This window comes from Amblyomma maculatum, chromosome 8, assembly GCF_055883805.1.
Source record: "Amblyomma maculatum isolate TAMU_Amacu chromosome 8, ASM5588380v1, whole genome shotgun sequence".
NCBI classification, from domain to species: domain Eukaryota; kingdom Metazoa; phylum Arthropoda; class Arachnida; order Ixodida; family Ixodidae; genus Amblyomma; species Amblyomma maculatum.
Window position 1 is genome coordinate 67,476,711 of NC_139351.1, and position 26,761 is coordinate 67,503,471.

General features: G+C 45.8%; 1 protein-coding gene across 1 annotated transcript in view; it reads left to right on the top strand.

Moving 5' to 3' along the window:
* Positions 1–26,761, top strand: part of SMC2 (structural maintenance of chromosomes 2) — a 61,297-nt gene that overhangs the window by 25,930 nt on the left and 8,606 nt on the right. The window contains exons 10-17 of the mRNA XM_084576417.1: positions 1,515–1,653; positions 5,883–6,029; positions 9,378–9,582; positions 13,523–13,658; positions 16,238–16,362; positions 17,812–18,005; positions 20,579–20,722; positions 22,470–22,664. Of these exons, the coding sequence (XP_084432543.1) occupies positions 1,515–1,653; positions 5,883–6,029; positions 9,378–9,582; positions 13,523–13,658; positions 16,238–16,362; positions 17,812–18,005; positions 20,579–20,722; positions 22,470–22,664 (1,285 nt within the window). The remainder of the gene's footprint in view (positions 1–1,514; positions 1,654–5,882; positions 6,030–9,377; positions 9,583–13,522; positions 13,659–16,237; positions 16,363–17,811; positions 18,006–20,578; positions 20,723–22,469; positions 22,665–26,761) is intronic.

The following is a 26,761-nucleotide window of genomic DNA, read 5'->3' on the forward strand; positions in this document are numbered from 1 at the left end:
ATATGGCCAGCAAATCCACCGGAATAACAGATAAGACGGTTGTCACTTGTTTGCCATGGATTGCAACGCTGCGGACGAGGTGAAACCAAAGGCTGTGGCACTTGAGGAAATTCCTGTACAGGCTCTGGAGGTGTAGCGTACACCACAGGGTAGCTAGATGGCCGTGGTCGGGCAGCGACGGCAGTGTACGTCAGCGGTGCGACAGGAGTGGGGGGGCGCATGTCATTGGTGGAGAGATGGACGTCAGCGTATGTGAGGGGCTCAACGCCTGGTGCGGGCTGAGGCATGGGCGCTGGCGGAGGGACAGGGGGAAGGGCCTCCGCCACCCGGTCGGCGATGACCTGTTGAAGGGGCGCCAAATTTTGGGACAGCTCGCAGTTTGTGGGCAGCAGTGATATCTGGCGAGCAACTTCCTCCCGGATGAAATCTTTGAGCTGCCGCAGCAGCGTGGAGCTCCTAGATGTAGAGGAGAGAGACCAGAAAGTGATTCAACAGGTGCGGGAGGCGGTCGAGTGATGAGGCACTGCTTGCGCAAACATCGTAGCTCTGGCAAAGGTTGACAGTTGGGCAATGGTAGTCAAATCCCATGATGTTAACATTTGAAAGGCATCATATTCGATGCCCTTCAGGATGTGTTTTATCTTTTCTGTCTCGGACATTTGTGCGTTGATGCGGCTGCACAGGTGGACCACATCTTCAATGTAACTTGTAAATGTTTCGCCAAGCCGCTGTGATCGATCGTGCAGGCGTGGTTCGGCGCGGAGCTTGTGTACAGCAGGACGACCAAAGATGGTTGTAGATTAGCCTTGAATGAGTCCCAAGTCGTGATATCGGCTTCTTGGTTACGATATCACAAGTTGGCAACGCTGGTCAAGTAAAAGATGACAGTTGTTAACTTCGTGGCGTCGTCCCACTTATTGTATGAACTCACTCGCTCGTGCGAAGCAAGCCAGTCATCACAGTCAGTGTCGTCAGTCCTGCTGAAGAGTGCAGGGTCTTGCTGGCGTAAGGAGCCAGAGCAGACAACCAGCGGGGTCATCAGGGCGGCCGGTGGGTGTTCGTCGTTAGCCATACGTGTTATCGGGAGCGTGCGGGTGCGAAGCTCCAGCGTGAGGCAAGGATATAAGGTCGCACCTCCACCAAACGTAGAAGGACGTCGAGGTTGGCGAGAAAGCGGGGCGATCAACACCAACACGATCTGCGCGATGGCAATTCCACAACTGCTTCTTCTTCATCAACGTCCAGCAAAAGGGTCCATCTTCTTCTTCACATTGGAATCTTTCATGGGGGCAGTTTCCCAGTGAGCATTTTTCATTTCTGTAAGAAAAGAAAAGTATCGGATGGGAAGGATTGTTTTAGCACCTTGTTATTGCTATGACTGCAAGCAACAATTTGAAGTTCTTGTTTGAATTAAGAGTTTGCCTTTGCCAATGTGTTTTAAAGAAACGCCTCTGCCTAACAGCCTACCAGGGTAGCCTGGCTCTATTGGAGCTTTTGTCGTATCTCTACTACAGGAACCAGCACCTGTCTTTCAACTACACTGACCCTGTGCGCAATTTTGACCGACGGAAAGTGTACGGCCTTGTCTGCGACCTCTTCACGGTCAAGGACCAACGTGCAACGCGTGCTCTGGAGATGGCAGCCGGTGGCAAGGTTTGTGCGTTTTCTTACTGTTTCTCTGCTGTGAATAAAATGGTCGTGTTTTGTGAGAAAACCAGCAACCTGCCAATTGCCACCCGAAACCTGAAATGGCGCACAGCTGTGCTCGGTTGACTGGCTGATGCTGGCTGGTAAGAAGCTTGGGAAAGCAAGACCGAACGATAGTTGTCTGAGACGCGGCCCTCCATTCATTAGCAAGAGATGTTGTAAGGCTAGTTTGCTTGAATCTTGTAATGCCGTAAAAGGTTATGTGCAAAAAGAACGACATAAAGACAGAAGACACAACAGAACGAGCGCTAACTAGCTAGTTTGCGCTCATCCTATCGCATCTTTTGTCTTCGTGCCATTCTTTTTGCGCATAAACTTTCATGGCATTATAGCCTACACTTGTCGCCGTGCCTGCGATTGTGTGCATGTCGGAGCTGCTTGAGCGACTCTGCAGCACAAAACTCAGGTTTAAGGAGGGCTATTTCGGTGGTTGCTGTGCGTGGGCACGGTCTTCCTTTGGGAGCCCGTTTGAGCTAATAGGTGCCCATTTGAATTAACCGGTGAGAGACTAACCATAACATGTGATTTAGCAAGCATGCGACACTATTACGTGGGTGCTGGCTTGAACGAAGCCAGCAGTTCAGACTTTCAGTTTCAGGATTAACAGGGAACAGGGGTCGAATAGGAAACTTCTACTATATGATAAATGAAGCCAGTTGAGCACATTTTTCAAGAATATGGCCCTGCCATTGTGGCGCAGTAGTTAGGGCACTCGACTACTGTGCCCAAGGATGCGGGATCGAATCTCGGTCGCGGCAGCTGCTTTTCGACAGAGGCAAAAAGCGAGGCGCCCGTTTGCTGTGCGATGTCAGTGCACGTTAAAGAACCCCAGGTGGTGGAAATTCTGGAGCCCTTCACAACGGCATCTCTCATAGCCCGAGATGCATTGGGATGTTAAACCCCATAAACCGAAATTTTCAAGATAATGAGCGGCCTTACAGTGTTTCGTGGCACATTTCAATATTTCTTTTGCAATATATAGGTTTTTAGATAAAATTTGAAAAAAGGTTTCAAAACTTTGAAACCTTAGTGATGTTTGCCTATCCATAAGCAAATACTCTCAAAAAATAAGTTTTGGATCACACAAACTATGTCAGTAAGATCCCCAGGTGGTCGAAATTACTCCGGAGCCCTCCACTACAGTGCATCTTTCTTGCTTTCTCTTTCACTCCCACCTTCCTCCCTTTCCTTACAGCACTGTTCAGGTGTCCACTGAGAAGTGTGACAGACACAAGCGCCTTTTCTTTCCTATGAACCAATTTCTTAAAAATCGAGCGAAGTTCTACATTGTCTGACTAGAAAACAACCGCTTCCTGTTGCCTTCTTTTGATGTCCAGACTCTTACCCTTAATGACCATGCCTTGCCTGTACCCCTTTCTTAATTTCGAATAGGATATCAGTATTAATTCGCATTTGTTTCCTTACCCACTCTGATCGCTTCCTGTTTGCTTACATTACACCCACAATCTTCAAGGGGAGGTGTTGAAGGATGGCTGTTCCTGGCCCTACGGGGCTAGGACGGTAGGTCAACGCCGCTTGCTGCGGGGGCTAGCGAGTCACCGAATTTTTCTGTTGTGGGCCGTCATTGGGTGGTGGATGATGGCTGCTGGGACGCGCGTCTTTCTCTCCCTCTTCTTTTTCCTTTCTTCTCTATTTTCTCTTCTGTCTGCATGAGGCAGCAGAGGTGGGTCAGCTACAGAGCCAGTAGCAAGCATAGCACTCTGCTTTTAGTTCGTAGGGAACTTTTTTTTTTTTTTTTTTAGTTAGGTTCCATGTTTGTGACAACTGGTGAGCGCCGGTAGGGTGCAGCTGTTGTATACTTTACCTTGATGGGTACCGGTAAATGCCTGCGTCTGCTCCCTCGTCCTCTATTCATTCTGTGGGCACCTGACCGACTGAGTGAAAGCTACGCTCGCCATAGCTGGTGCATAGTTTGTGATCATATCTGGTGGCTTAACAGGCCACTTACAGCCTTCTGTCTAACCTCTGCATCAACATGCCTTTTAAGGAGGGGCTGCAAAAGCTTTGCATAGACTGGCTCACTGAAATGCGCGAGGTAACTCCAGGAGGCTGTGTCGACCCTTTGTCAGTACAGTCGAACCCGGATATATCGAATTTTAGTTATATCGAACTCACGGAATATCCTTTTCAAAATCCGATGTAAAAGTATAGGAAAGCCTTGTCATATACCGAACTCAATTTCACCGGTCGTTCGATATATCGAACTCCGCATCACGCACTGGAAAGTGTGCCTTCCCAAAAGACGATCGCATCACCCTCCGCCGTTTGCCACGTGACGTTTTCAAGCCACGCGTGGAAGGAATGAGAGGGGACAGTTCGGCGACAGCTGGTCTAGGGCAGCGCTGTGCCCATTCCCCAAAGGCGCACATCTGCGGTTATCGTTTCCCGCGCACCAGCACGTGACGTTTGCAAGCCATGTGCATGAATGAACCAGAGAGAATTGGTGGGAACGCGAGGGGAAAAACGCGATAGAGCGAAGCGCAAGGGTATTCATTCTTTTGCCGAGCTATTTCTCTCCTTCCTCTCTCCCGGCATTCGTTCGCAGTAGCACACGCTACGCATTTGTGTTTTTCATCATTTTGTGTCTTTTTTTTCCTGTGGTGTTTCTTCAGCGCTATAAAAATCAAGATCATATAGTACCAACTAACCCGTCAAAAAGTCCTGCTGCCACTACGCATGCGCCAAGCCAGCTCAGCCCGTTTTCAGACAGAACGTCGGACACTTTCTCCAGCGTGTGTTGCAAACCCTCAGCGCGCGGCGGCTGACAGGCAATGCGCTGTGCTGAACGTGCCTAAGCTAGGGCGGCTGCGGACGCTGCGGCAGACTTTTTTTTTTTTTTTGCAATTGTCTATTCTTGTCATCGTGCTGAACGTGCGGCTATGCGTAAGCTATGGCAGCTGCGGATGCTTAGAAGCGGCAGATTTTTTTTCTTTTTAGCGACAGTCGTCGATCCTTGTCATGCTGAACGTGCGGCGTAGTAAGCAATGGCGATTGCGGACGTTAAGAAGTGGCAGATCTTTTTTTTTTTTTTTTTTTTTTTGCGAGAGTTGTCCATTCTTGTATCTATAAATAAATGAAAGCATGCGGTCAGCTGCGATCATGACACCGGCTTTTAGCATTGTTCGCTTCAAACGGCATTTGCAGCTATCACGCTTTTCAATGATTTTGTGGCGGTGGACTACACGTGGCGTGATAAATCAAACCAGGCTTGTGCAATCAAGCCATCACGGGCACTCTGCTAAGTTCGCTGCCCGCCACCGCATGAGCTATCAAAAGTAGTCAAAAGATAAACATACCCTGACGTTATCACTGTCCAGCATCTTGGCGCGCTGCCAATAAATGAGCAAGCGAAAACGCTCTCGATTTCTGCCGCGGTGACACAAAACCTGTTTTGAGCTGTTGCGGCGGCTCGAGGGACGCAGTTCCAACAAGTTGAAAATTTTTCGTTCTGTCACTGTCGCTCGTCACCGAGTTCGCTCAGTCGCTTGCATGTGAACCAGCCTTAATTTTGTTTTTGTTTTCAGATTCTCGGGGACAAAAGTGGAGGGTGGGTTCATTATCTGAGTGGGTTGGTTACACGGCAAATACGGTATCATTTTTCACGATGGCAAGTGGTGTCTCAAGCCGGTTTCTGTATTTCGAATTATCAATACATCAAACTATTTCGCGATCCCATTCGAATTCGATATATATCCGGGTTTGACTGTACTTCCTAGGCTCTAAATCAGTAACGCGTAGAAATAGCCACAGTTGTTTCGTGAGCAACTATTTTTGAGTTGCTGGATTTTTACGTTGATAATTTTGTTTCAAGTGAGCGCATATTACAGTGATGTCCAAAATGTTTCATTTACACTATGTTTTTGAATACATATTAAACTTCTATCAGTTACTCTATTTCCCTATTTCAGAGATGACGAAATGTTGCAAAAAAAAATTTGCCAGAAAGGTAAAAAAAAATAAATTATTGTAAATTTCGCATCATGCTGTGTTAACCTCCCAGAGACTCGGCCAGTTAATGTGTCTCGCATAATTTTGCTAGTAGGAAGGCGGTCACCCTAACTGCACTGGTAAGCTTGCGTCTCGATAGTATTGTTGTAAGGTGCAGATGCTGCTGTTCACTGGGTGAAGCTCTTTTACCTTGCTTGCAACTGCAGCTGTTCAACGTCGTCGTCGACAATGAGGAGACTGGCAAAATGCTGCTGAAGAACGGCCGACTGAAGCGCCGCGTAACCATCATCCCGCTGAACAAAATCACAGGACGCAGTGTCGAGCCCCAAGTGCTGCAGAGGGCCCAGAATCTGGTACGTCCTCCCTTTGAGAAGCTGCAACTTCCAACCATAGCTAAATGTATTGGTTGTGTTGCTTCAGCAGTTAGTACTCGTTCGTGGGCCCCCGTTGTAGATGTAGATGTATGCATCTCTGCAATGTTGATTATAAAGATGACATCACTTGAATGTTTAGGTGATCCCAAATATATGGAACCCAGATATATTTAATTATCATCCGAACATCCCTTAAAAAGAATTCAGAGAGCACAAATGTTTGTCAAATGTCTCAACACAGCGCAAAGGTCTCAAATGTAGGGAACACAAACCTACAGAAAAGTTTTCTTGCCTACTGTGCAGCCTGCTATATATTAGAGGAGCCCTACTTTGCAAGGGAGGACAGTGGCCACGTGCACAATACAGTGGGCACAACCGTTTAAAAAAAAAATAACTTCTTGGTTTCGTGGCACTTTGGAACACTAGAATTTGCATGTAGTCAGGGCGACAACCCATTCTGATGCTTTGAGGCTTCCACGGTGAGCACCTGGCTTGAGCAGCAGCGCTTTTTTGCAAAGCGGTATTATTGCGTTTTTTCATGCAAATGCAGTTTCCACTTTCACCATATGCAGCTGCAGTGTAAAGGCTGCCGAGATGAAACTATGGTTCGATGGTTTGATCGCGTGCCGGTTGGCCTGTACTAACCATAGATGGCACCAGTAAGCAACAAAAGTGGCTGATCCAAACAAGTTTTTCTTTGCTGCTCTGCTTACTTCGGACCAGGTGAAAACTGTTTCGCTGTAACTGACGCATCAATCGTGATACTTTCGGTTTGGATTTAGAAATTCAACTCGCTATTAAATAAACCATGTACCAACCAAGTTTTGCTCTTTGTTCACCTTATCCAGTAATTCGCTGTATCCGTGTTTGTTGGGAGTTTTGATTGTATCCCATGCCTGGGGCCTTTGAGGTGTATTTCTTAACAAAAAAAAAGAAGTGGGTAAATCAGCAGCTCAAAAGTGCTGAGCCACTGCAGTGTGTACGCGATTATATGTTGCGAGGATGGTTGACAAGAGAATGATTCGGTTCAGAGCTCATGGTGGTGGTTATACTCAAACCCATATGTTATCCACTATGGATGCTAGGAAACCTCATCAGCCAATCACGAGAGTGTGCTAAGCGTGCTCTTCCATGTCATCTGCTCGCGGTGTATGCGTATATATTTGCGAAAGAGTGTAAGTACACGCTGTCTATGTACCAAACCCAGAAAAGAATGTTCGGAAGTTTTAGAACAGCATTTTGCATGAAATTGTGCAGTTTGTCACATCCGCACATTTAGTTAGCGTGGGCAAAGAGCCGCAGTGGCCATTGCAACCTAGTGGCGCTATCTAGTTTTTCAGACTAAAACAATTTTTTTTTCAAGCAACAGACTTGAGATTCAATACTATCACCCAAAATAAAAAAAAAATTAAACATATTTTTCGCACCAGGATGTTCCTGTAGGTGAGATGAGGCCAAAAGAAAGCCCGTTGCGTCGTTCATGACCGCTGAACTTACTGAAAACCCAGTAAACACGAAAAACTAAGTACGAGGCGTGACGTCCTGCTTTGAAGCATGCTGCCGTGTTGTCAACGAGATCGTATCTTATGAAAGAGTTGCGAATGCTAGCTCAAAAAGTAGCGTATGTAGCATGAGCATACGCTAAAGCTTGATTTGAAATCCTGCTTTGAAGCATGCTGCCGTGTTGTCAACGAGATTGTATCTTATGAAAGAGTTGCGAATGCTAACTCAAAAAGTAGCGTATGTAGCATGAGCATACGCTAAAGCTTGATTTGAAATCGCGTTTCACGAATGCGCACCTTAAAACGTGTTATTTCATATGCTTGTATGGCATTGGTATATAGTTGTGTGGCCTGATCTGTGATTATGTCGTTTCATGCTGGAGATGATCACGGAGTTTCTTAGAGGACGTGCTTGCAGTAGCTGACATAAGGTCCACGTTCAGTGCTGCAAGCCCACATAGTTGAACCTCACTATAACGAACACGCATATAGCGAATTATCGGATAAAACTAATTAAAATCAAAGTTTGTTTGGTCTGTGGTTTATTTCTATGGGAGTTCTTTCTGTATAACATAAGAAAAAATTCAAAATTACACTATAGTGGTTGTAACGAAGCAGTTTTTTTGCATTGTAACGGCAAAAAACGCGTAAAGGAGCCGGAAAAACTTCAAGAAACGCAATTTTTTAACCAATCGAATCGCCCGCCGCAGAAGTGTTTTTAGCTCGCCCGTGCGTTCGCGTGCCGCATCATTTAGCGGCGGCTAAAAAATAACTACCACCAAAGGTTTATGGCTTCCGAGATCACATCCCCGCGCACGGTGATCTCGGGGGTCATGAACGGTCATAGCCGGACTCGAGCATTGTCGCCGCCGCCGCTCGAGTCCGGCCATACAACGGCTGACAGGCATCTGACTGGCATGCCATCACCATTGCCTCATCATGGTGTGAGCCCCTGCCGTGCCTTTGCCACTGCGGCAGACACGTGCGCGTGCGCTACGCTCCCCGAGAGACTATTGGCTCCGTCATAGAAATTGTGCACGGAGGCAAGCAAGGAAAAGCGAGATTTCATGCTTATGCTAAGCTTTTAATTAAAAAATTGTGCATTTTCGCACCTTTGTGTTGTCCATATTAGTGGAAATTTTGTTTCGTTTTATTAGCAAACTTATTTACAGGAATTTGGACGCGCACTTTTATAACGAATATCGGATATAACGAACAAATTTTTGCGCTCCATAGTACTTCGTTATAACGAGGTTCGACTGTAGTTGCTTACGGGCCCCACCAGGAGAGGCCATTGAGGCATTGAGGAAGGCGCCTGAGTTTAACGGAAAGAGACAGAAATGAATTTGGAACAGAATAACGAGATCTGTGAAGTGGTACAGTGCAATGTAAGGATGCAGTGGAAAAGAAGATGAAGAGTACCGTGTTAGAAAGGAGTCTTTTCCTTCATTCGAGAAAAGAGTAAAAAAAGCAACTCCGCCAGACTTGTGCTGATTTGGCCCTGCCGCTGTGGTCAGTGGTTAGGGCTCTCGACTGCTATGCCCAAGGGTGCAGGTTCGAATCCCGGCCGTGATAGCCACGTTTCGATGGAGGCGAAAAGCAAGACGCTCGTGTACTGTGCAATGCCAATGCAAGTTAAAGATCCCCAGGTGGTCGAAATCTCCGCAGCCCTCCACTACGACGTCTCTCATAGCCCGAGTCGCTTCGGGACGTTAAACCCCACAAAACAAACCAACCACTTGCTGGTTTTGGATGTTAGTGGTGCGCGTGTGGTTAACTAGCCAGGTATGTGTGCGAGCCTCATGGCGCGTATGTTTCTCTGTAGGTTGGCCGCAACAACGTGTTTTCTGCGCTGTCGCTTGTTGACTACCCAAAGCACCTGGAACCTGCCATGAAGTTCGTGTTTGGCACCACGCTGGTCACGACCAAGATTGACGACGCTCGCATCGTAGCATTCGACAACGGCGTGCAGAAGCGGACCGTGTCATTTGACGGAGCATCCTTTGACCCCTCTGGTGTCATCTCTGGAGGTCTGAAAAAACGCCACTCTTCAAGTGTGAAAAGCCTTATTGCGGTAGAGGCATGAAGTTTTGATGCATTCAGCCCTTGTGATTCAAACCCAAAGGGGGAGCAAACGTTGGAATGAAAAAGGGATTTTTTAATACAGTGAGAGCTCAATAATTCCAACTTCAAAAATAGCAAATTTTTTATGATTCCATGTACGATCTGCTCAGTAAACGATTGGGAAATCGCCTTTCTCAAACCTGATCGTTTGAGCAGCATACTACAGAGTCGACTGGGTACCTCTGACGTGCGCATAACTAGTGTGACAAAGAACAACGGACTCTCGGAAAATGTGCCGACCTTCTAGTTTCTGTTTTGTTGTTATGGAGTTTCACACTACACCAGCCCATGGCGGTGAAGGCTATCGGCTGCACATCAGCCAGCCAACAGAGCGGTCAGCTGTGTGCCATTTCGAATGCGGATTTGCATCTTTTCAGTTTTTTTTAAGGTCATTCAGTGGTTCAAGCTTTGGATAATTTGATTTCCGATTTTCACTTCAAGTTAATATAATTATTTTATTTTATTTATCTTATATTATTTTGAATAAGTCAGCAACTTGAAACGAGTGAGTTGAAATCAATGGAGATCCGCTCTAATTTCTGCCCTCAGCGTCGTTACGATGCCACTGGGAAATTTGCAGCAGAACGAATAGAGTGCTATTTCATTTATCAGGAGTTTGGGTTTTCACTTTGTCACATTCATCCGTGTAGTTGGAAAATGTGCCGACCTTCTAGTTTCTGTTTTGTTGTTATGGAGTTTCACACTACACCAGCCCATGGCGGTGAAGGCTATCGGCTGCACATCAGCCAGCCAACAGAGCGGTCAGCTGTGTGCCATTTCGAATGCGGAGGGATGCGCAGTCTGAGAGCAGAAAAAAAAATGTTGCTTCTTTTAAGTGTCAGAAATGTGATCTGCAGCCCGATAGACTGCTTTATATGCATGGTAGGTATGAAAGTGAGCTTCTTTCGTTCGAGATTTTCAAGCCCACTCGACTGACAGCAGCTGAAGCATCGCAAACGTAATGCGTGCAGAAGACGTGCATTGGGGCTGATGAGGGACCATATTATGCAATAATCACATCTCAAATCTTTTGCAGACCGATCAGTTAGTATCCCCGCCCCTATTGGTTGATCGTGAGCAGTGGAAACATCATCCTATAGGAGTGGGGCTAAGTGACAAATTTTGTGACAGGAATTCTCACTAGAGGCAGTGGGCTGTGTGCAAAAGCTTGCAGAAGACTCGAGGTGCCAATGTGTTCATTTTGTTATGTTAAATCTTCGATGACAACTGCGTTGTCAGCAGAATCATTTGCGTGTGGCAATACAGTCGAACCCGGTTATATCGAACCCGGATATATCGAATTTTGGTTATATCGAACTCACGAAATATCCCCTTGAAAATCCCATGTAAAAGTATAGGAAAGCCGCGTCATATATCGAACTCAATTTCACCGGTCGTTCGATATATCGAACTCCACACCACGCACTGGAAAGCGTGCCTTCCCCAAAGACGGTCGCATTACCCTTGGCCGTTTGCCGCGTGACGTTTTCAAGCCACGCGCGGAAGGAATGAGAGGGGACAGTTCGGCGACGGCTGGTTTGGGCAGCGCCGCGTCCATTCCTCAAAGGCGCGCGCATCTGCAGTTGTCGTTTCCCGCGCGCCAACACATGACGTTTGCAAGCCATGTGCGTGGGTGTGCCCATTCTTTTGCTGAGCTATCTCTCTCCTTCAGCTCGCGCAACGCATGCGCCAAGCCAGCTCAGTCCGTTTTCAGACAGCCGTCGGACGCTTTCTCCAGCGTGTGTTCCGAATCCTCTACGTGCGGCGGCGCGGCGGCGGACGTGGCTATGGCAATTGCGGATGTTAAAGGGCCACTGTCCAGGGAAGGCCCTTTTAAGCAAATGAGCCCAGTGTTTCGATCAGGTACTGGAGATAGTCTGCAAAATGCTACAATGACACGCGCGCCGCAAAGCATCGAAAATACAATTCAAAGCTCTCCCATGCTCTCCTTTGGGAAGCCAGCTTCCCCGTTTCCTGCGCTGGCCCGACAGGCCACAGTAATGACGTACGTACTGCGAACGACGTCCATTGGTCCGTCTCGCTGACTGACAGGAGAAGGATGGGTGTCTACCGCTCGTTGCGCGCTTTTCCCTCGCCACGGCCAGACTGAATCCAGCGGCGCGCGCTCCCTCGGTCGTTTTTTTTTTTTTTTTTTTTTTTCGCGGTCGCGGAGTGCCACGCCCCACCTCCCGCCAAACGCGGAGGAGGAAGGGGAATTTGTCTTGCGGAGGCTAGACGACCTCGGGCAGGAGAGTGAAAAACCTTTGCGAGGGAACGGAAGGAGAGAAGCATGACAGAATCGGGTGATTGCGGTGGCTGTAACTGCGTTATTAGTTACTTTTCAAAAACATTTTGCGGCCTTGCAATCTAAGGGCGAAGTCTCACAGTCACCGGGGAAGAAAATATTTTCGACCGGAGGGTGGACAGTGGGCCTTTAAGAAGCGCCAGCTCTCTCTTTCTTTTTCTTTTTTTTTTGCGAGAGTCATCCTTTCCTATCGTTGGGCTGTACGCGCGGCGTAGCGTAAGATATGGCGGCTGCGGACGTTAAAAAGCGGCAGGGATTTTTTTTTTTTTTTTTATCGTTTATCCTTGCATGTATGAATCAGCGAAAACACGCGGTCAGCTGCTGCGATCATGACGCCCGCCCCAAGCGCGGCGTGATAAATCGAACCAGGCTTGTGCAATCAAGCCATCACGGGCACTCTGCCAAGTTCGCTCCCCGCCACCGCAGGAGCTATAAAAAGATAAACGCGCCCTGACGTTATCGCTGCACAGCATCTTGGCACGCTGCCAGTGAGCTGTGGATGAGACGACCGAAACGGACTGATGCGCGCCATCCACATGCAACACAGAAACCTTGTTCTGAGCTGCCGCGTGGCTCGAGCGGCGAGAGGGACGCAGTTCCAACAAGTTTGAAAATTTTCGCTCTGTCGCTGCCGCTCGTCGCTTGCATGTGAGCGAGCTAGCCTTAACGCATTTTTTTTTTTTTCAAATTCTCGGGTGCAAAAGTGGAGGGTGGGTTCATTATGCGAGTGGGTTGATTACGCGACAAATACGGTATCGTTTTTTCTCATCGTAAGTGCCGTCACAAGCCGATTTCTGTATATCGAATTATCGATATATCGAACTATTTCGCGATCCCCTTCGAGTTCGATATATCAGGGTTCGACTGTAGTATAGCAAGGAGGCACAAGTGGAGGAGGTTTTCCTGTTACTGGAGACTCTAGGCCCACATGACCAGTGGTGTTTAAATGTGACAAAAGTAGCATGTATTTCGCTTTGTGAAGGCTTGAATGGAACCAGTTTATCAAGGTTTCTGCAGTATTATTATTTGGAAATTTTTTTCTTTCTGCATTGTTGCACACTTGCTCATGATTTTCATGCTTAACCCTCAAATTTTGCTATAGAAATTTTTAAAAAGGAACCCTCATTAATTTCGTCGTAAGGGCGGATAAAACTTTATCTTAAAGGGATCAGCTTATATGCAAGCATGCACAGAATTGGCTTCGTTTCTTTTTTTTTTTTTCTCTCTTCTTTCTCTGTGTTTGTGTCTTAGAGGAACGGATGATTATTGTGAATATTTTCTAGGTGATTTCGTATATTTTTATTTTTATTTTGACTTCTCTTCTGCATTGTTCTTTCACGCCTTCACACGATGATTGACTGCATCAAACAAAAACTGCAGCTAGATGTCGCCTCTGTGGAGATTAGCGGTGTTCAGCCTGAAGTAACATTCTGCAGGCCTCTATTTGAGAACAGAAGCCGCTATGCCAAAGGGGATTTTTTTTTTTTTTTCACAAGGAGCATGACGCAGAATCCCTTTCCTACATTCTCTGCCTGCTGCAGGAGCCCAGGCCAAAGGTCCCAGCACGCTGGAACTGGTCGCCCAGATCCAGAAGGATCGCACGGAATTGGCTTCCCACGAGCAGGCCTATGCAGACATCTCCAAAGAGCTTGGCGGAATTCAGTCTGTGGCTCTCAAGTGGGTGTCTCTTTGTCCCCTGCCGCTCTGTCTGCGTTGCTGTGAAGACAAAAGCCATGTAGTACTCACTTACATAATAGACTGACATCTGTATTATCATAGTATTTGGACTAAAGTGCACTGTTCTGTCCTGGTCTTTGTGAAGGCATGATTGCTTGTCACTAGGGGTGTTCATATACTTGAAATTTCCAATACAAATCGCACATGTTTATTATTCAATTGGTATTCGAAAACTGATACAGTCGAACTCGAATATTTTGAATTTTGGTATATCGAACTCACGGAATACCCCCTTGAAAATTCCATGTAAAAGTATAGGAAAGCTGCGTCGTATATCGAACTCCAAATTCACCAGTCGTTCGATATATCGAACTCCGCACCACACACTGGAAGGTGTGCCTTCCCCAGAGACAGTTGCATCACCCTCAGCCATTTGCCGCATGACGTTTTCAAGCCACGCGTGGAATCGCTGCCGCGCCCTTTCCTCAAAGGCATTCTCATCCGCAGTGATCATTTGCCGCGCGTGAGCACGTGACGTTGCAAGCCATGTTAGCCATGTGCGTGAAGGAACGAGGGAACCAGTTTGGCAACGGCAGCTACAGAGCATACGCAGCCAATTCAGCCATGGTGTTCGAGACAAAAAGCGCGATACAGCGAAGCGCAAACATGTGCCCATTCTTTCTCTTTCCCCTTCTTCTCTCTTTCCCGGTCTTCATTCGCAGCAGCACGCACTACTCATGCGCCAACAAGTCAGCTCAGCCCGTGTAGCCCATGGCAGATGGTGTTGTGATTCCTCTGTGCACAACGGGTGGCATGCGATGCGTGTCTTGTGTCGTCGTGCTGAACAAGTGGCGTAGTGTGGCGGCTGTGAATGTTAAGATGCTGCAGATCTTTAATTTAATTTTTTGTGAGTTGTCCATTCTTGCATCTATGAATGAACGAAAGCACGCGATCAGCTGCGATCATGACACCGGCTTTTAGCATTGTTCGCTTCAGGCGGAATTTGCAGCTGACATGCTTTCCAATGATTTTGTGGCAGAGGACTCTGCCCGCCCCAAATGCGGCGTGATAAAACAAACCAGGCTTGTGCAATCAAAGCATCACGGGCACTCTGCCAAGTTCGCTCCTCGCCACCGCAGGAGCTAACATCAAAAGTATAGTCCAAACATAAACATGCCATGACGTTATCGCTGCGCAGCCTCTTGGCGCACTGCCAATAAATGAACTGTGGATGCGACGGCCGAAACGGAGGGACGCGCCACTAACGCTTTATTTTTGCAAATTCCCGACGGCAAATGTGGAGTGTGGGCTCATTATGCGAGTGGGTTGATTACCCGACAAATATGGTATCATTTTTCACGATCGCAAGTGGCGTCTCAAGCCGATTTCTGTATATCGAATTATTGATATACTAATGAACTATTTCACGATCTCCTTCAAGTTCGATATATCCGGCTGGGCTTGACTGTATCCAGGAAGGGCTTGACTGTATCCAGGATTTCCGAATATTTGAAAATTAACGAATATAGTACACCAAAAAATCACCGCAGTTTCTCCGCACTGCACGCTTCACCGCAATGCTTGAGCACATAGCTGTGCAGTGAAGCATCCTCAGAATGTGATGGGGACGTTTTGTGAAGAGAACCTTCCCGACAGTGTACACAAAGCGACGCACTTGACGAAATAGGGAAAAAAACATTGTTCTTACTTCGGTTTCATGTCATATACAGACATCCATTCTACAGGTGTCCATTATATAAAATCATTGTGATGCAAACGGTTTTCGGCAGTTTTTCAGGCCCATTTGATGATTGGAGCTTTCGGTTAATTCAGGATTTTTCGTAGGCCTTGATGGCTGAATTAGCGAGAGATTACTGTATTCAGGGGTGATATGACAGCTGCACCCGGTTTTATGCAGGTCCTTCTTGCACTAAAAGGTGATGTACGAAGTCCTGGATTAAATTTATAACTGCATGGAAGGGCATACCCTATTAAATAACACAGTATAGTTTAATTTTAATTGGAAATACCGTGTGAATTCTTAAATAAACAAGATGAGCAGCATTTGCTTCTTTTTAATTTTTCAGTTTTTTTTTTATTTTTCTGATCTGACATTTGAGGCATTTCTTTTTTTTTTTTTTTTGAATATTTGTATTAGAACAATTTTGGCATTCGCACACTCCTACTTGTCACCCTTTTTTCCGCACCAGATATGATGTGCGTGCACCCACAGAAATTTTCGCAGCACAGGAGTCGTGGAAGGAACCGATTTCCCTCGGTACCTGTCACCATAGCCCGACATTTAATGTTACTGTGTGCAGATCTCCAAGGGAAGACAATCCAAGGCATAGACTCCAGCTCACGGCTACATTGTTAAACTGCCAGGCAGTTGATTATGTCCTAGGCTGCAGCATCCTGAAAACTTTTGTGGGCATCTGTGCCCCTGTGCAATACATAACCCGCTCCCTTCTACAATGCTGTGCTTCCTCCTGTGTGCACGGATGGAGTAAACAAAGCAGAGTTGCCAGTGGATCAGTGATGTTCCGAAGTGATGACTTCAACACATGTGACGGGTGCAGGTACAACCGCTTGAAGGAGGAGTCTGACCTGAAGGAGACCGAGCTGGAGCAACTGAAGGCTCGGCTTCAGCAGAGCACCCACCACCAGCTGTTGCAAGAATACGAGGCCCTCCAGAAGACCATCGGTGGGTCGCACTCTTTGTACGCACTGTGGCAGGGTCTGGAAAGTGCCTGTCACTATTGTTGCATGAAAAGTATAGTCATTTGTGGTGGCGCCGATAAATCGTATAACGTAACAGGGCATAAAAAGACGCCGCAGTTTGTGAGCGGCGGTGTACCACCAACTGCCTCATTTATTCTAATGACAATGCTTATATACAGATGAATGTAGGTGCTGCTTGTGACAGTAGCGCCCTCTATACACATTATTGAATGTTGTCAATATCTTCATTGGCTTAGAAAATCTTGTAGCCACTACCCTGTGTTACCTTTTTGAGTCTTTGTGTGGAATTAATTTGCCTGTGACGTGCAAATTTTTTTATAGTAAGTGTATTTCTTCTGTTTCTTTCAGCTGAGTGATGGCTGTGACATCAAAGTTTACTTCAGGTCGTGTAAGACATAAAGCAGCCCATAGTGTCATTACAGTACTCTGCTGTGCATTATTACAGTGTAGTTGTTTTAGGTAATTTTTTTTGTGGGGGGGGGGGTTTCTCTTCAACGTCAACACAGCCTTTTTGCGCAGGTGGCATGTGTACGATTGTGCACTGCAAAGTATTGTAATCCTGCCCTTTTCCTTGATTCTTCCTTGGTTCCTTCAGTCATGGTACTTGCTCTACAGGTGTTCACCCACTGTATGACTACACATTTCCTATGCAGAGGTACACAGAGCGTCTGAGAGGCATATCAAAGTGCTTGGTGGCATTTTATGTCCACCTGCCCATCTGGTGTATGCATTGACTTGTATTTGGACTCTGCTTTTTGTTATTGAATGAGGGCTATGAGTTGGAGGGTCGACTAATATTCAGCCTGTACACTGTAGTATACGATTGTGCACTAGCCTCTTGGACATGGTTAAGATAAGGTTTAAAAGTATGCAGGGGTTAAGTGGATACAGCTAGCACAGCCCTGGTTTAGTTGCAGTAATATGGGAGAGGCTTTCACCCTGTAGTGGGTATAGCCTCCACTGTAACATACGTCGAGCCCACTTGTCACTTCAGAACATAAAATGCGACATACCATGCTATTACAGGGAAATAGCAGGACAAAAATGTGGAGCTTGGCCTTATTTAAGCCTGTAAGTTTTGGTGGGAATTAAGAAAAAGAAATGGGCATGGGCAAGGCATGTAGTGCAAAGAGAGGATAACCGATGGTCGCTTAGAGTAACAAATTGGATTCCAAGGGAAGGAAAGCGCAGCAGGGGGCGGCAGGAAGTTAGATGGGCAGATAAGGTTAAGAAGTATGCAGGGGCTAAGTGGATGAATCTAGCACAGCCCTGGTTTAGTTGCAGTAATATGGGAGATGCTTTTGCCCTGCAGTGGGTATAGCCCAGATGATGATGATCATGATGATGAAGCTTGTGAGTGTCATTTTTTATTTGATTGAGGCGGCACATTCTTGCTGTGGGGATGCCGCAGAGGAATCCAAGGTGAAGCTCCAGGAGTGCAAGGAGACGCAAAAGAAGGCCTCTGCCCGCGTCAAGGAACTCGAGGAGAAGGTCAAGGACTCCAAGAACATCCGTGACAGAGAGCTCAAGGCAGCCGAGCAGGAGATAGCCAAGTCCAAGAAGAAAGCGGATGAGTCCTCCAAGAAGGCCTCTGCCAAGAAGCAGGTGATGAGCGGGATGGGGCCCTGTAGCTGTGTTCTTTGGGAAAAATGAAAGAAATGGATAATCAAGCATTTCACGGAACATCTTGTGTTCCTCCATAATATGACAAAAGACAAGTCACTAGATAAAGTTTACCATGCGACGCCAATAAGCCTGGCAGTATACCCTAAAGGAACAGACACCAACGACTAATTGAATTTCACGTGCGTTGACAGGTTACAATGTTTGAATGTTTGAGAAGCTGCTTTCACTGATTAGAGAACTGTTGTCAGCTAGAGCGGTGAAAAAAAAAATGGATTGCTGGTAATGCTGGCTCTGGCTGTTTGTCAGAAGTAGCTACCGTGATGCTAAGAGTTTGTTAAGAGCCTGCACAGCCATGCGCACCTCAATGGGGATCAGTCTTTTAGAGCAGGGGTTCTCAAACTTTTTTGCTTGGAGGAACCCCAAAAGCCTTCAATAAGTTGCAAGGAACCCCGCCCCCTGCCTTCACTTACGAGCAGTGTTGTCGAGTGCATTTTTGCAAAGAGAGTTGCAAAGGTTAAATGTTTATTGCACAGATTAATACAAATACTAATGTGATGGGTGGTACTGCTTGCCTTTTAAGAGCAAGTCAAAGCATGGCTCAGTAGCTCTCAGAGCCAGTCTCATATCAGCTGCCGGGTCAAGACGGCTCCTGTGCTTGTTCTTCAGATAGGCGAGGGCTGAAAATGCCTGTTCATATGCATATGTAGTTGCAAAGGGAAGCGAAATGTCCACTGCCCTTTCAAAGAGGCATGGAAACAGTGAAGCAGTCCCCATCCAAAATGTCACCAAGCCTTCACCATTAACTTTGTCTTTGAGAGCAGTGCTTGCCCTGAGCTCTGAGGATTCTCGCGGAACACAAGAAGACAGCCCGCGGAACCCAGTTTGAGAACCCGTTTTAGAGCATGAGCGCACTAAAACTCCCAAGGTCACAGGTGCTGCAAGTCTGACCTTGAGCCGAGATGTTGCTGTGGAGGGCTCTGGACCTCTTCGGACTGGAGCTCCCAAGATCATTCAATTGCGCACTTGACTTTAAGCCGAGAGACACCGTAATGGAGGGCTTCGGAAATCTGGACTGCCCCTAGGCTTCTCTAACGTACGGTGACCATGTGACTAGGCAGGGAGCACTGCTTTGCTGGCACTTCGTTGCCCAGTTTCACCGTGGATGTGAGGTGTTTACATGGCTGTTAACATGGCAGGTGTGTAGCCATGTTAACAGAGCTTACGCTCGGACAACTAGGTTTAATTAGGTTAGGTTTTTTTTTTTTGCTACAACAACCTCCTTTATTTTCTAGTCACGCATTTTTATGAACAATACGCACTCTATGTGACTCCTTCAAATACATAATGCATTGAAACTATGGATACTACAATGTGCACCTTATGATTGACATGAGTTAGTCCGGATTAAAACTGGTTACTAGTTGTTGTTTGATTACTATATTACGTTGCTGGAAAATGTCACATGATGCTAAGTTAAGATCTTGATCCAACGTTTGTAACAGCTTGACTGACAATTTGGAGCAGCGCTCCACGCGTGCGGTCTGCCGTTGTTGACATGGGGTGACTTTCGCCTGGGCTGCTTTACCGTGCACATCATTGTTGACGGCTTTGTGGAAATCGGTTTAATGTTCGTTTTAATGTGCGGTTATTGTCTGAACTTGTTTGGGAGCGCTCTTCTGTCACACTCATCTACCGTGTTATGGTAAACTGGTGCAAAGGCTAAACTTATCATAAGTATAACTGTGACAAGGCTCAACGCATTTTTCCTGCCGCTTCAGTGCAAAGCCTGGCGACACGAAGTGAACAGCACGTCACTGTGATGCATAGTTCAGCAGTGGCAGAGCCTGGCTGGCTGCGTGTCGGCACAACAAGACGCGCCGATCGCATGGGCGTGCACCATTCTGGCTTTTGCACTGCGTAACATTTTGTCCTTTCTGGCGCGAATGCCAGTTGCACGAGACGTTGCAGCATTTAGACACCGCATGTTCGCAGTTTGAGGTCGTTGGATGCGTTCCTGGTCATACAAAGCATTGCAGGCAGTTATCGTCTATTCGCTTCCAGTGCAGCAGACCACATGGCCAAGACTGTGCATACGTGAAAGAATTCTCTTTTCTTCTTTTTAATGGCACTTCTTTTTTTTTTTTTTTCATTGCCAAATTGGAGGGGGGGCTTCCTTTTCACAATTACGCTATACTCGAGAGTGTGTGCGTGCTGCATCCTTGTGTTGTGAGTTGCAATGCAGAGAAAGGTAGAAATGCAGAATGTTGAACTGGGCGTTTTGAATCTGGTTCGTTGTTAGCCAGAAACATTAGCAGAAAAATACTGGTGAAGGACGAAGACCGACAAGTGCTTTCTCCAGGTACTGTCTTGTTACAAAGAAAACAAATACTAGATAACTTCAGAATGCAAGATACCTGCAGGCTCTGAACAGCACGCGTCACATTAGTGATTCCTCGTTCGTTGGAGCTCCGGGCTAACAGTAACGATGCAGTTTTGTTGTTTCTTGTCCTTGCTGCTCTAACCTGTCCCTCCTCTGGACTGGGGTCATGCAGGAAGTGGAGGGACTGAAGCTGGAAATCGAGGAGCTGGAGAAATGCATTGCTACTTACAAAGATCAGATAGCAGCCGCCGAGGGGATGTTGGCCGAATTCCAGGTGAAACTCGAGGAGCACGAGCAGAGGCTTGCTGTCGCCAAGGTAGGTAGCGGTTGCTTTCTCAACACGGGCCTATCAAGGCTTCGCCACCACAACACTCATTTTGTGGGTGTCTAAAGGAATTTGAAGCTATGCATGATGTGCTTGCTGGCTATGTGAAACTTGAGGTTAAATTGTAAATCATGCAATGAGCAGGATAATGAGATGCAATAGTAAAATGGGTTGGGGAAAGCGAAATAATGATGTCTTAAGAGGGGACTGGGCTCTTCAATGGCTGCAAATCTAAAAAAAAACTGCAACTTTTTGAAAATTGCATTTTGGAAGCTTTATAAGGTGTTGATAGCTTTTAGGTGTCAAGAAGGGTATCTTCGCATCTAGAGCAGATAAGGGAATAATTTTTATTGCGGCATGCTCCTAAGTGGTTAAACTATACAGTGTTGAAAACAGATTTCTCATTTAATGCTTGCTAATTTTCTTGTGCATTCTAACTAAAATGGTTCATCAACCCCTTTTTTTCTCGCATCGAACTTCAGCAAGTTGCAGAATGACAAATACCGTTGAACCCGGATAATTCGAATTTTGGTTATATCGAACTCACGGAATATCCCCTTGAAAATCCCATGTAAAAGTATAGGAAAGCTGTGTCGTATATCGCACTCCTGAAAAGTGCCTTCCCTAAAAATGATCGCATCACCCTCGGCCGTTTACCGCATGACGTTTTTCAAGCCACGCCGGGAAGGAACGAGAGAGAGAACCGGTTCGGCGATGGCCAGTCTAGAGCAGCGCCGCGCCCTTTCCCCAAAGGAGCACACATCTGCAGTGATCGTTTGCTGCGCAACAGCACGTGACGCTTGCAAGTCATGTGCATTATGTAGCAGACGCAGCCAATGCAGCGGGAAAGGGGAAACAACGCGATACAGCGAAGCGCAAAGAAATGCCCATTCTTCTGCCGAGCAGCTGAGCTTTCTCTCTCCCCTTCTTTTCTCTTTCCCGGGCTTCATTTGCAGCAGCACGCGCTACGCATGTGCCGAAAAGCGAGCTTAAGGGGAGATGCTACTCGAAAACATTTTTTTCTTAATATTGATGCTAGGTGAATGAAAATTGCACCACTTATAGAGATTGATCTCTTCTTTCTAAATATGCTTTTAGTTTTAAAATAGCTTAATGTTTTCATATTCTAAATGCCATGCATAAGTGAAAAACAATGCATGTTTGTGCAGCTGCTGTACACAGCAGCAAGCATGGTAGGGCAGAGCCAACTAGTTCTTCTTGTCCCCAACACTCCACTGAGTGCAAATAAGCAACATAGCAACATTCCCTTGGCATGCAATGTTTTGAGACAATTTTATATCTGGTGCCTTGTTTTTGGTGGCTAGCACCAGATAATTTTTTAAATTTGCATGCCCAAAAATACTGCTGATTGCATTTAAACCTAGATACTTGCATTCTACACATCCTAAAGATTGTGCATGCCAAATTTGGTGTTGATTGAACTAAAATAACGACATAAAATATTGTGCACAAAACTCATATTCGGCCCAAAATACGAATTCGAGAAAAATGCGATTTAAAGATCCTTTAGGTAATGAAATGAGATCCAAGAAAAGATTAGCTTATAGCAAAGGATGTCGCATAGTCAGATTGGCAGCTTTGTTGGGGATAGTGCGACCGCTGCTGGCGTGGGGTGAAGTCTTTTGGAGGTCTATGGAGCAGGGCTGTGTCATTCAGTGGACGTAAGCAGGATGGTGATTGTGGTGAATGTCAAGCTGCTTTTTGTTCTTCCATGTAGGAGGAAGTCAAGCGGGCGGGCGACGAAGTCAAGGCTCAGAAGGAAAAGCTGAAGGCAGCAAGCCGCGAGATCTCCGATAAGTATGCCGAGCGGGCTGCGGTTGAGAAGCAGGCTGCCCAGCTGAAGCTCAAGATCCAGCAGTGGGAGCACGACGTCAACAAGATTGACCGTGAAGCTAGCGACGCTGTGAAGAAGGTGTGCATCAATTCCATCCAGTACCAGAGTCCCTCCTAACCCTTCAAATTTTAAGGCGAAAGCCTTACTTGGCTCGTGGTGAAAATCTCGTGTTGGTGAAATCTGTCCGCGAGATTCTGCTGTATTCCGCGGGATATCAGTGGGGTCCTCCTAACTTTTCAGAAAAATAGTGATGGTCAGTGATGGTTAGACATTTAGTGATAATGAGCATAGTATGATAGTGATGATGATAGTGACAATTGATGACAATGACAGTGATGATGATTGAGATAATTTAGTTACTGGTATATATAGTGACTAATAGTGGTAGTTAGTGGTAGCGATGAAAGAGATTGTCTCTAAGTGACATGAAAGCATGACTCTGGCAGAGGTACAGTCTAGTTATACAGTGAAAGCTCATTAACTCGAACATCAACAATTCGCATTTTACTACACAACTTGGTCTGGCTAAGCTCCTTAGAGGTCTGTGTATAAAAAAGCCCATTATTTCATATGCGAGTCAGTTCCGCTACAGATAATTCAAACTACACATGGCCAAGGAAATGCTCCGCAATAGGGAGGCATAAAGGTTGCGCTTGTTCAAAACAGGCAAAGGATGAAATCAGGCAAAGCCGTGTAAGAGTGGATGGAGCCTAAATGGCACCGGAGGGTAGAAGTTGCCAGCTGCGGCGGCGGCTGCCTACTCTTCTCTTCCATAACACCTCCTAAAAAATTTTAAAAATACAAAAAAAAAATCTCTTTATTGCACCTAAGCTGTCTTAAGTGCCTCCTAGAATTATTCAGACCCACGAGCACACAGCGATGACTTGCAATGGCAGCCAGTGTATTACTGTGCAAGCTTTTTCTGTGTACTGGTACCTGCTGTTTTGAAGAAAGAGCAAACCGAATCACGTTGCAAGTGGAAGATACTGGTGTTTAGAAACGTCAAGTGTTTTTCTGCCTATTTCGATCAACTAGAAATTTCTAATTTGAGCGTTTAGTAAGTGTGCGAACAGCGCTTTAGCTATTTAAACTAATCACAAATAGTTAAATGAACTGTGAATTGAATTGAATGGCAAATACTATTTGAAATTTCGGATATTCACGCACCCTTGCTTTTCTTGCATTGTTGATTTGTATGAGGGCTGTGAGTTTAGTCTTGCAGTTCTCTCAGCACTGATCACTGAGTTTGTGTTTCTTGTTAGCAGGCACTGCGACACAGTCTGGGGTGCATTGAAGTCGTCACTTTGTATCGCAGAGACAACTTTGACAAGCTAGGTCTCTTTGCATAGGCGATTGAACACGTTATATTAAAGATGACCATGTGAACATTGTGATTTCTTTGAAGCATACTGGACACCTTTGAACCTTCTCGATTATCAGCAACCACATGTCTGGCAGATCAATACGTGAATTTAGCCCATAAAATGGCTAACAACAGTTTTGTAGGCCTTTGTCGTATGTTCAATAATTTCTAGGGGTGTGGAATATTGAAATTTTTAAATAAAAATTTAATACGAATATGGGAAAAAATGCCTGAATATTATACAGAATATTTGATCAGAGAGAAAAAAAAAAGTAAAATTAAAAGCAATTATTGTTTGTCTTGTTCGTTTCAGAATTCACGTGGTATTCTCAAATAAATTTAAACTAGAAGTGCATGCAAGTGTGTACTTTACTTTTATGAAAAATTCAGTAAATTTTGTACAGGATTTCATACAGCAGTTTTTATACAGGAACATCTGCCTGAAACCGGGTGGAGCTGTCATATCGCTGCTGAATACAGTCAACTCTCGTTAATTTGTCCTTCAAGGGACAAAAAAATGCCCAAATTGACCAAAAGCCTGAATTGTCGAATGGGCCTGAAAAAAGTTCATAAAGCCCAGATTTTACAAATGCTTCTCAGGGTTATAGGTGTGTCACCCCAGTCTGTGCCTGCGAGTGTCTGCACATGGTGAAACTGACATGACTGCATGTGATAGTTACGACATATGGCTCTCTTCTGTTCCACAATATGAGTTTGGGCTGACTACACCTGCCGCAGCCAATCTCTTCTACATGAAATTAACTGAACAAGCTTGGTGGTGGGGGCATAAGAGGGAGCTGGCACAAGCCATTTGGGAATGAGTGTCCCTTTCTCAATGGCCTGATGCAGGATAGTGCTGAGCACGCAGGTGCACAATGCTTGCGCTTAGCGGGCAACAAAGCAGTCACCACTTGACAGCTACACAATAATGCATTTGCAATTGAGACTAGATTCGGAGGTCCCCACAATTTCTTCCTCCCTCAATTCACAATGTTGATTTCCACTGAAAAGCAGCATAGCTTTATAGTGTGTGACAAAGCTTCAATGCATTTTCTTTTTTTCTTTTTTTTTTTTTTTCATGGGACATCTTTGAGAGTTAAAAAAAAAAATGCGCCAGTTTGAAAACGCCTATTATGCCAGTCACCCCTTTTTGTGTGCCAGATGTGTTTGAAATATTTGCTTCGCATTTATTTGAGAAAACCAGTATTCACTTCGAACTAAAAAGACTTTTAACAGGCTTACGAGGTGGAAATGGTACATTCTTCTATTAGGTCTGATTACATCTAGCGATAGGGGAAGGCAGATTTAGTTGTTTCGGTTACCACTGTCACTCTCTCAGGCTCACACAAGCTCACATTTACATCTATGGTCTGAGTCGCGAGCGTGCCCGTGTTCACTTTCAGATCATGGTCTGAATCATGAGTGACTCGATACTCATATCAAGACCATGATCTGAGTCAGGAGAGTGAGTTTAGACTCTCATTCAAGTAATGATCTTCGTTGACTGAATCTGTACTTGCATTCACACCATGATTCGAGTTAAAAGGTCCAGGCTGAGTTTTAGATTGTGATCCTTGTTGTGATGACATCGATGTCCACTTCTTCTTTTTCTGGTTTGTTGTCAGTAGAAGCAAGTGAAGGGTTTTTTGCTACGATCCTGCACACTCGAGGGTGCGGCAGCTTGTAGTCGTTTCTGGGTGACCGAGAGTTTGATTTCATGAGTTTTGTGAACCCATGATTATGCGAGCCTTAATTTGAGCGAGCCCACAGGTTGACTCCACTCATAATTTTTCCATGATATGCTGTTGCTTGGGCACTTTCAATCCTGATTGAGTTGACTAAGGTCGGACTCATTCCAAGACTCGCAAAGCTGCACAGCGCAGTTTGTATCGCAATCTTACCTGGGTGTACTTAAGAACAGGTCCGTTTCTGCAGCGCATTAGACATTTTTGATAGTTGTTGCAGAGTGGCCACTTCTGTCTATGTGGTCCCTTGTATCCTTTCTTTGTATAAAATGTACAAAAATGTATAATTGAATTAAAGGTGCCCGCGCTTAGTCGTGTGCATACATATACAGTAGAACCTCGTTGATACATATTTTTTTTTTAAATTCTGGAAAAAGATAATGTATTATCCGGGAAGACTGATAATTCAAGCTGCCTATTTAGAAAATTTTAATTGCTGAATGCGGCACAAGGCATCTAGAATTGAGACTTTCAATGCATAAAAGTCCTTGCCTTCAGAAAACTGGTCCGCAAACCTAGGTCTCACCCGATAAAAAACACCGGTTCATTCCTGATAAACGAAAAAGCATTCAATAAAAAGAAACATCGGGCGCTACTATGCTGGAAACATGCTGTCCATGTATGCGACAATAGAACACCAAAGGTAAGGCAGAACGAGGGTCAGGGCTTTACCGCGAGGGTCAGGGCTTTACCGTGTTTTACCGCGAGGCAAAACACTGCGGAGCGAATAGGGTGAGCAATGGGGCCAAAGCGCTAACATTCCGCCCCCACGATTGCCAGGTCGATCATGCGCACTCGCGCTACCCGGGCAATCACCAATGCAAACAGGAAAAAGCGCGCGCGGTTTGAAACAATAAAAGGGGCCTCAGGGCCCCACGAAGTGTAGGTCAGCATTTATAGACATCCAGTATGCACGGCTACTTTTATAGCTCCAACAGAATTTGGACCGTATTTGTGCTGTCCAAAGCACAGAAGAGATTTATTGATAATTTCAGTTCATAGAAGGCGATGACTAGCCGGGATCGCTTCCTGGATTCTTCCCAGATGCTTCGTCCCTTTACAACAGT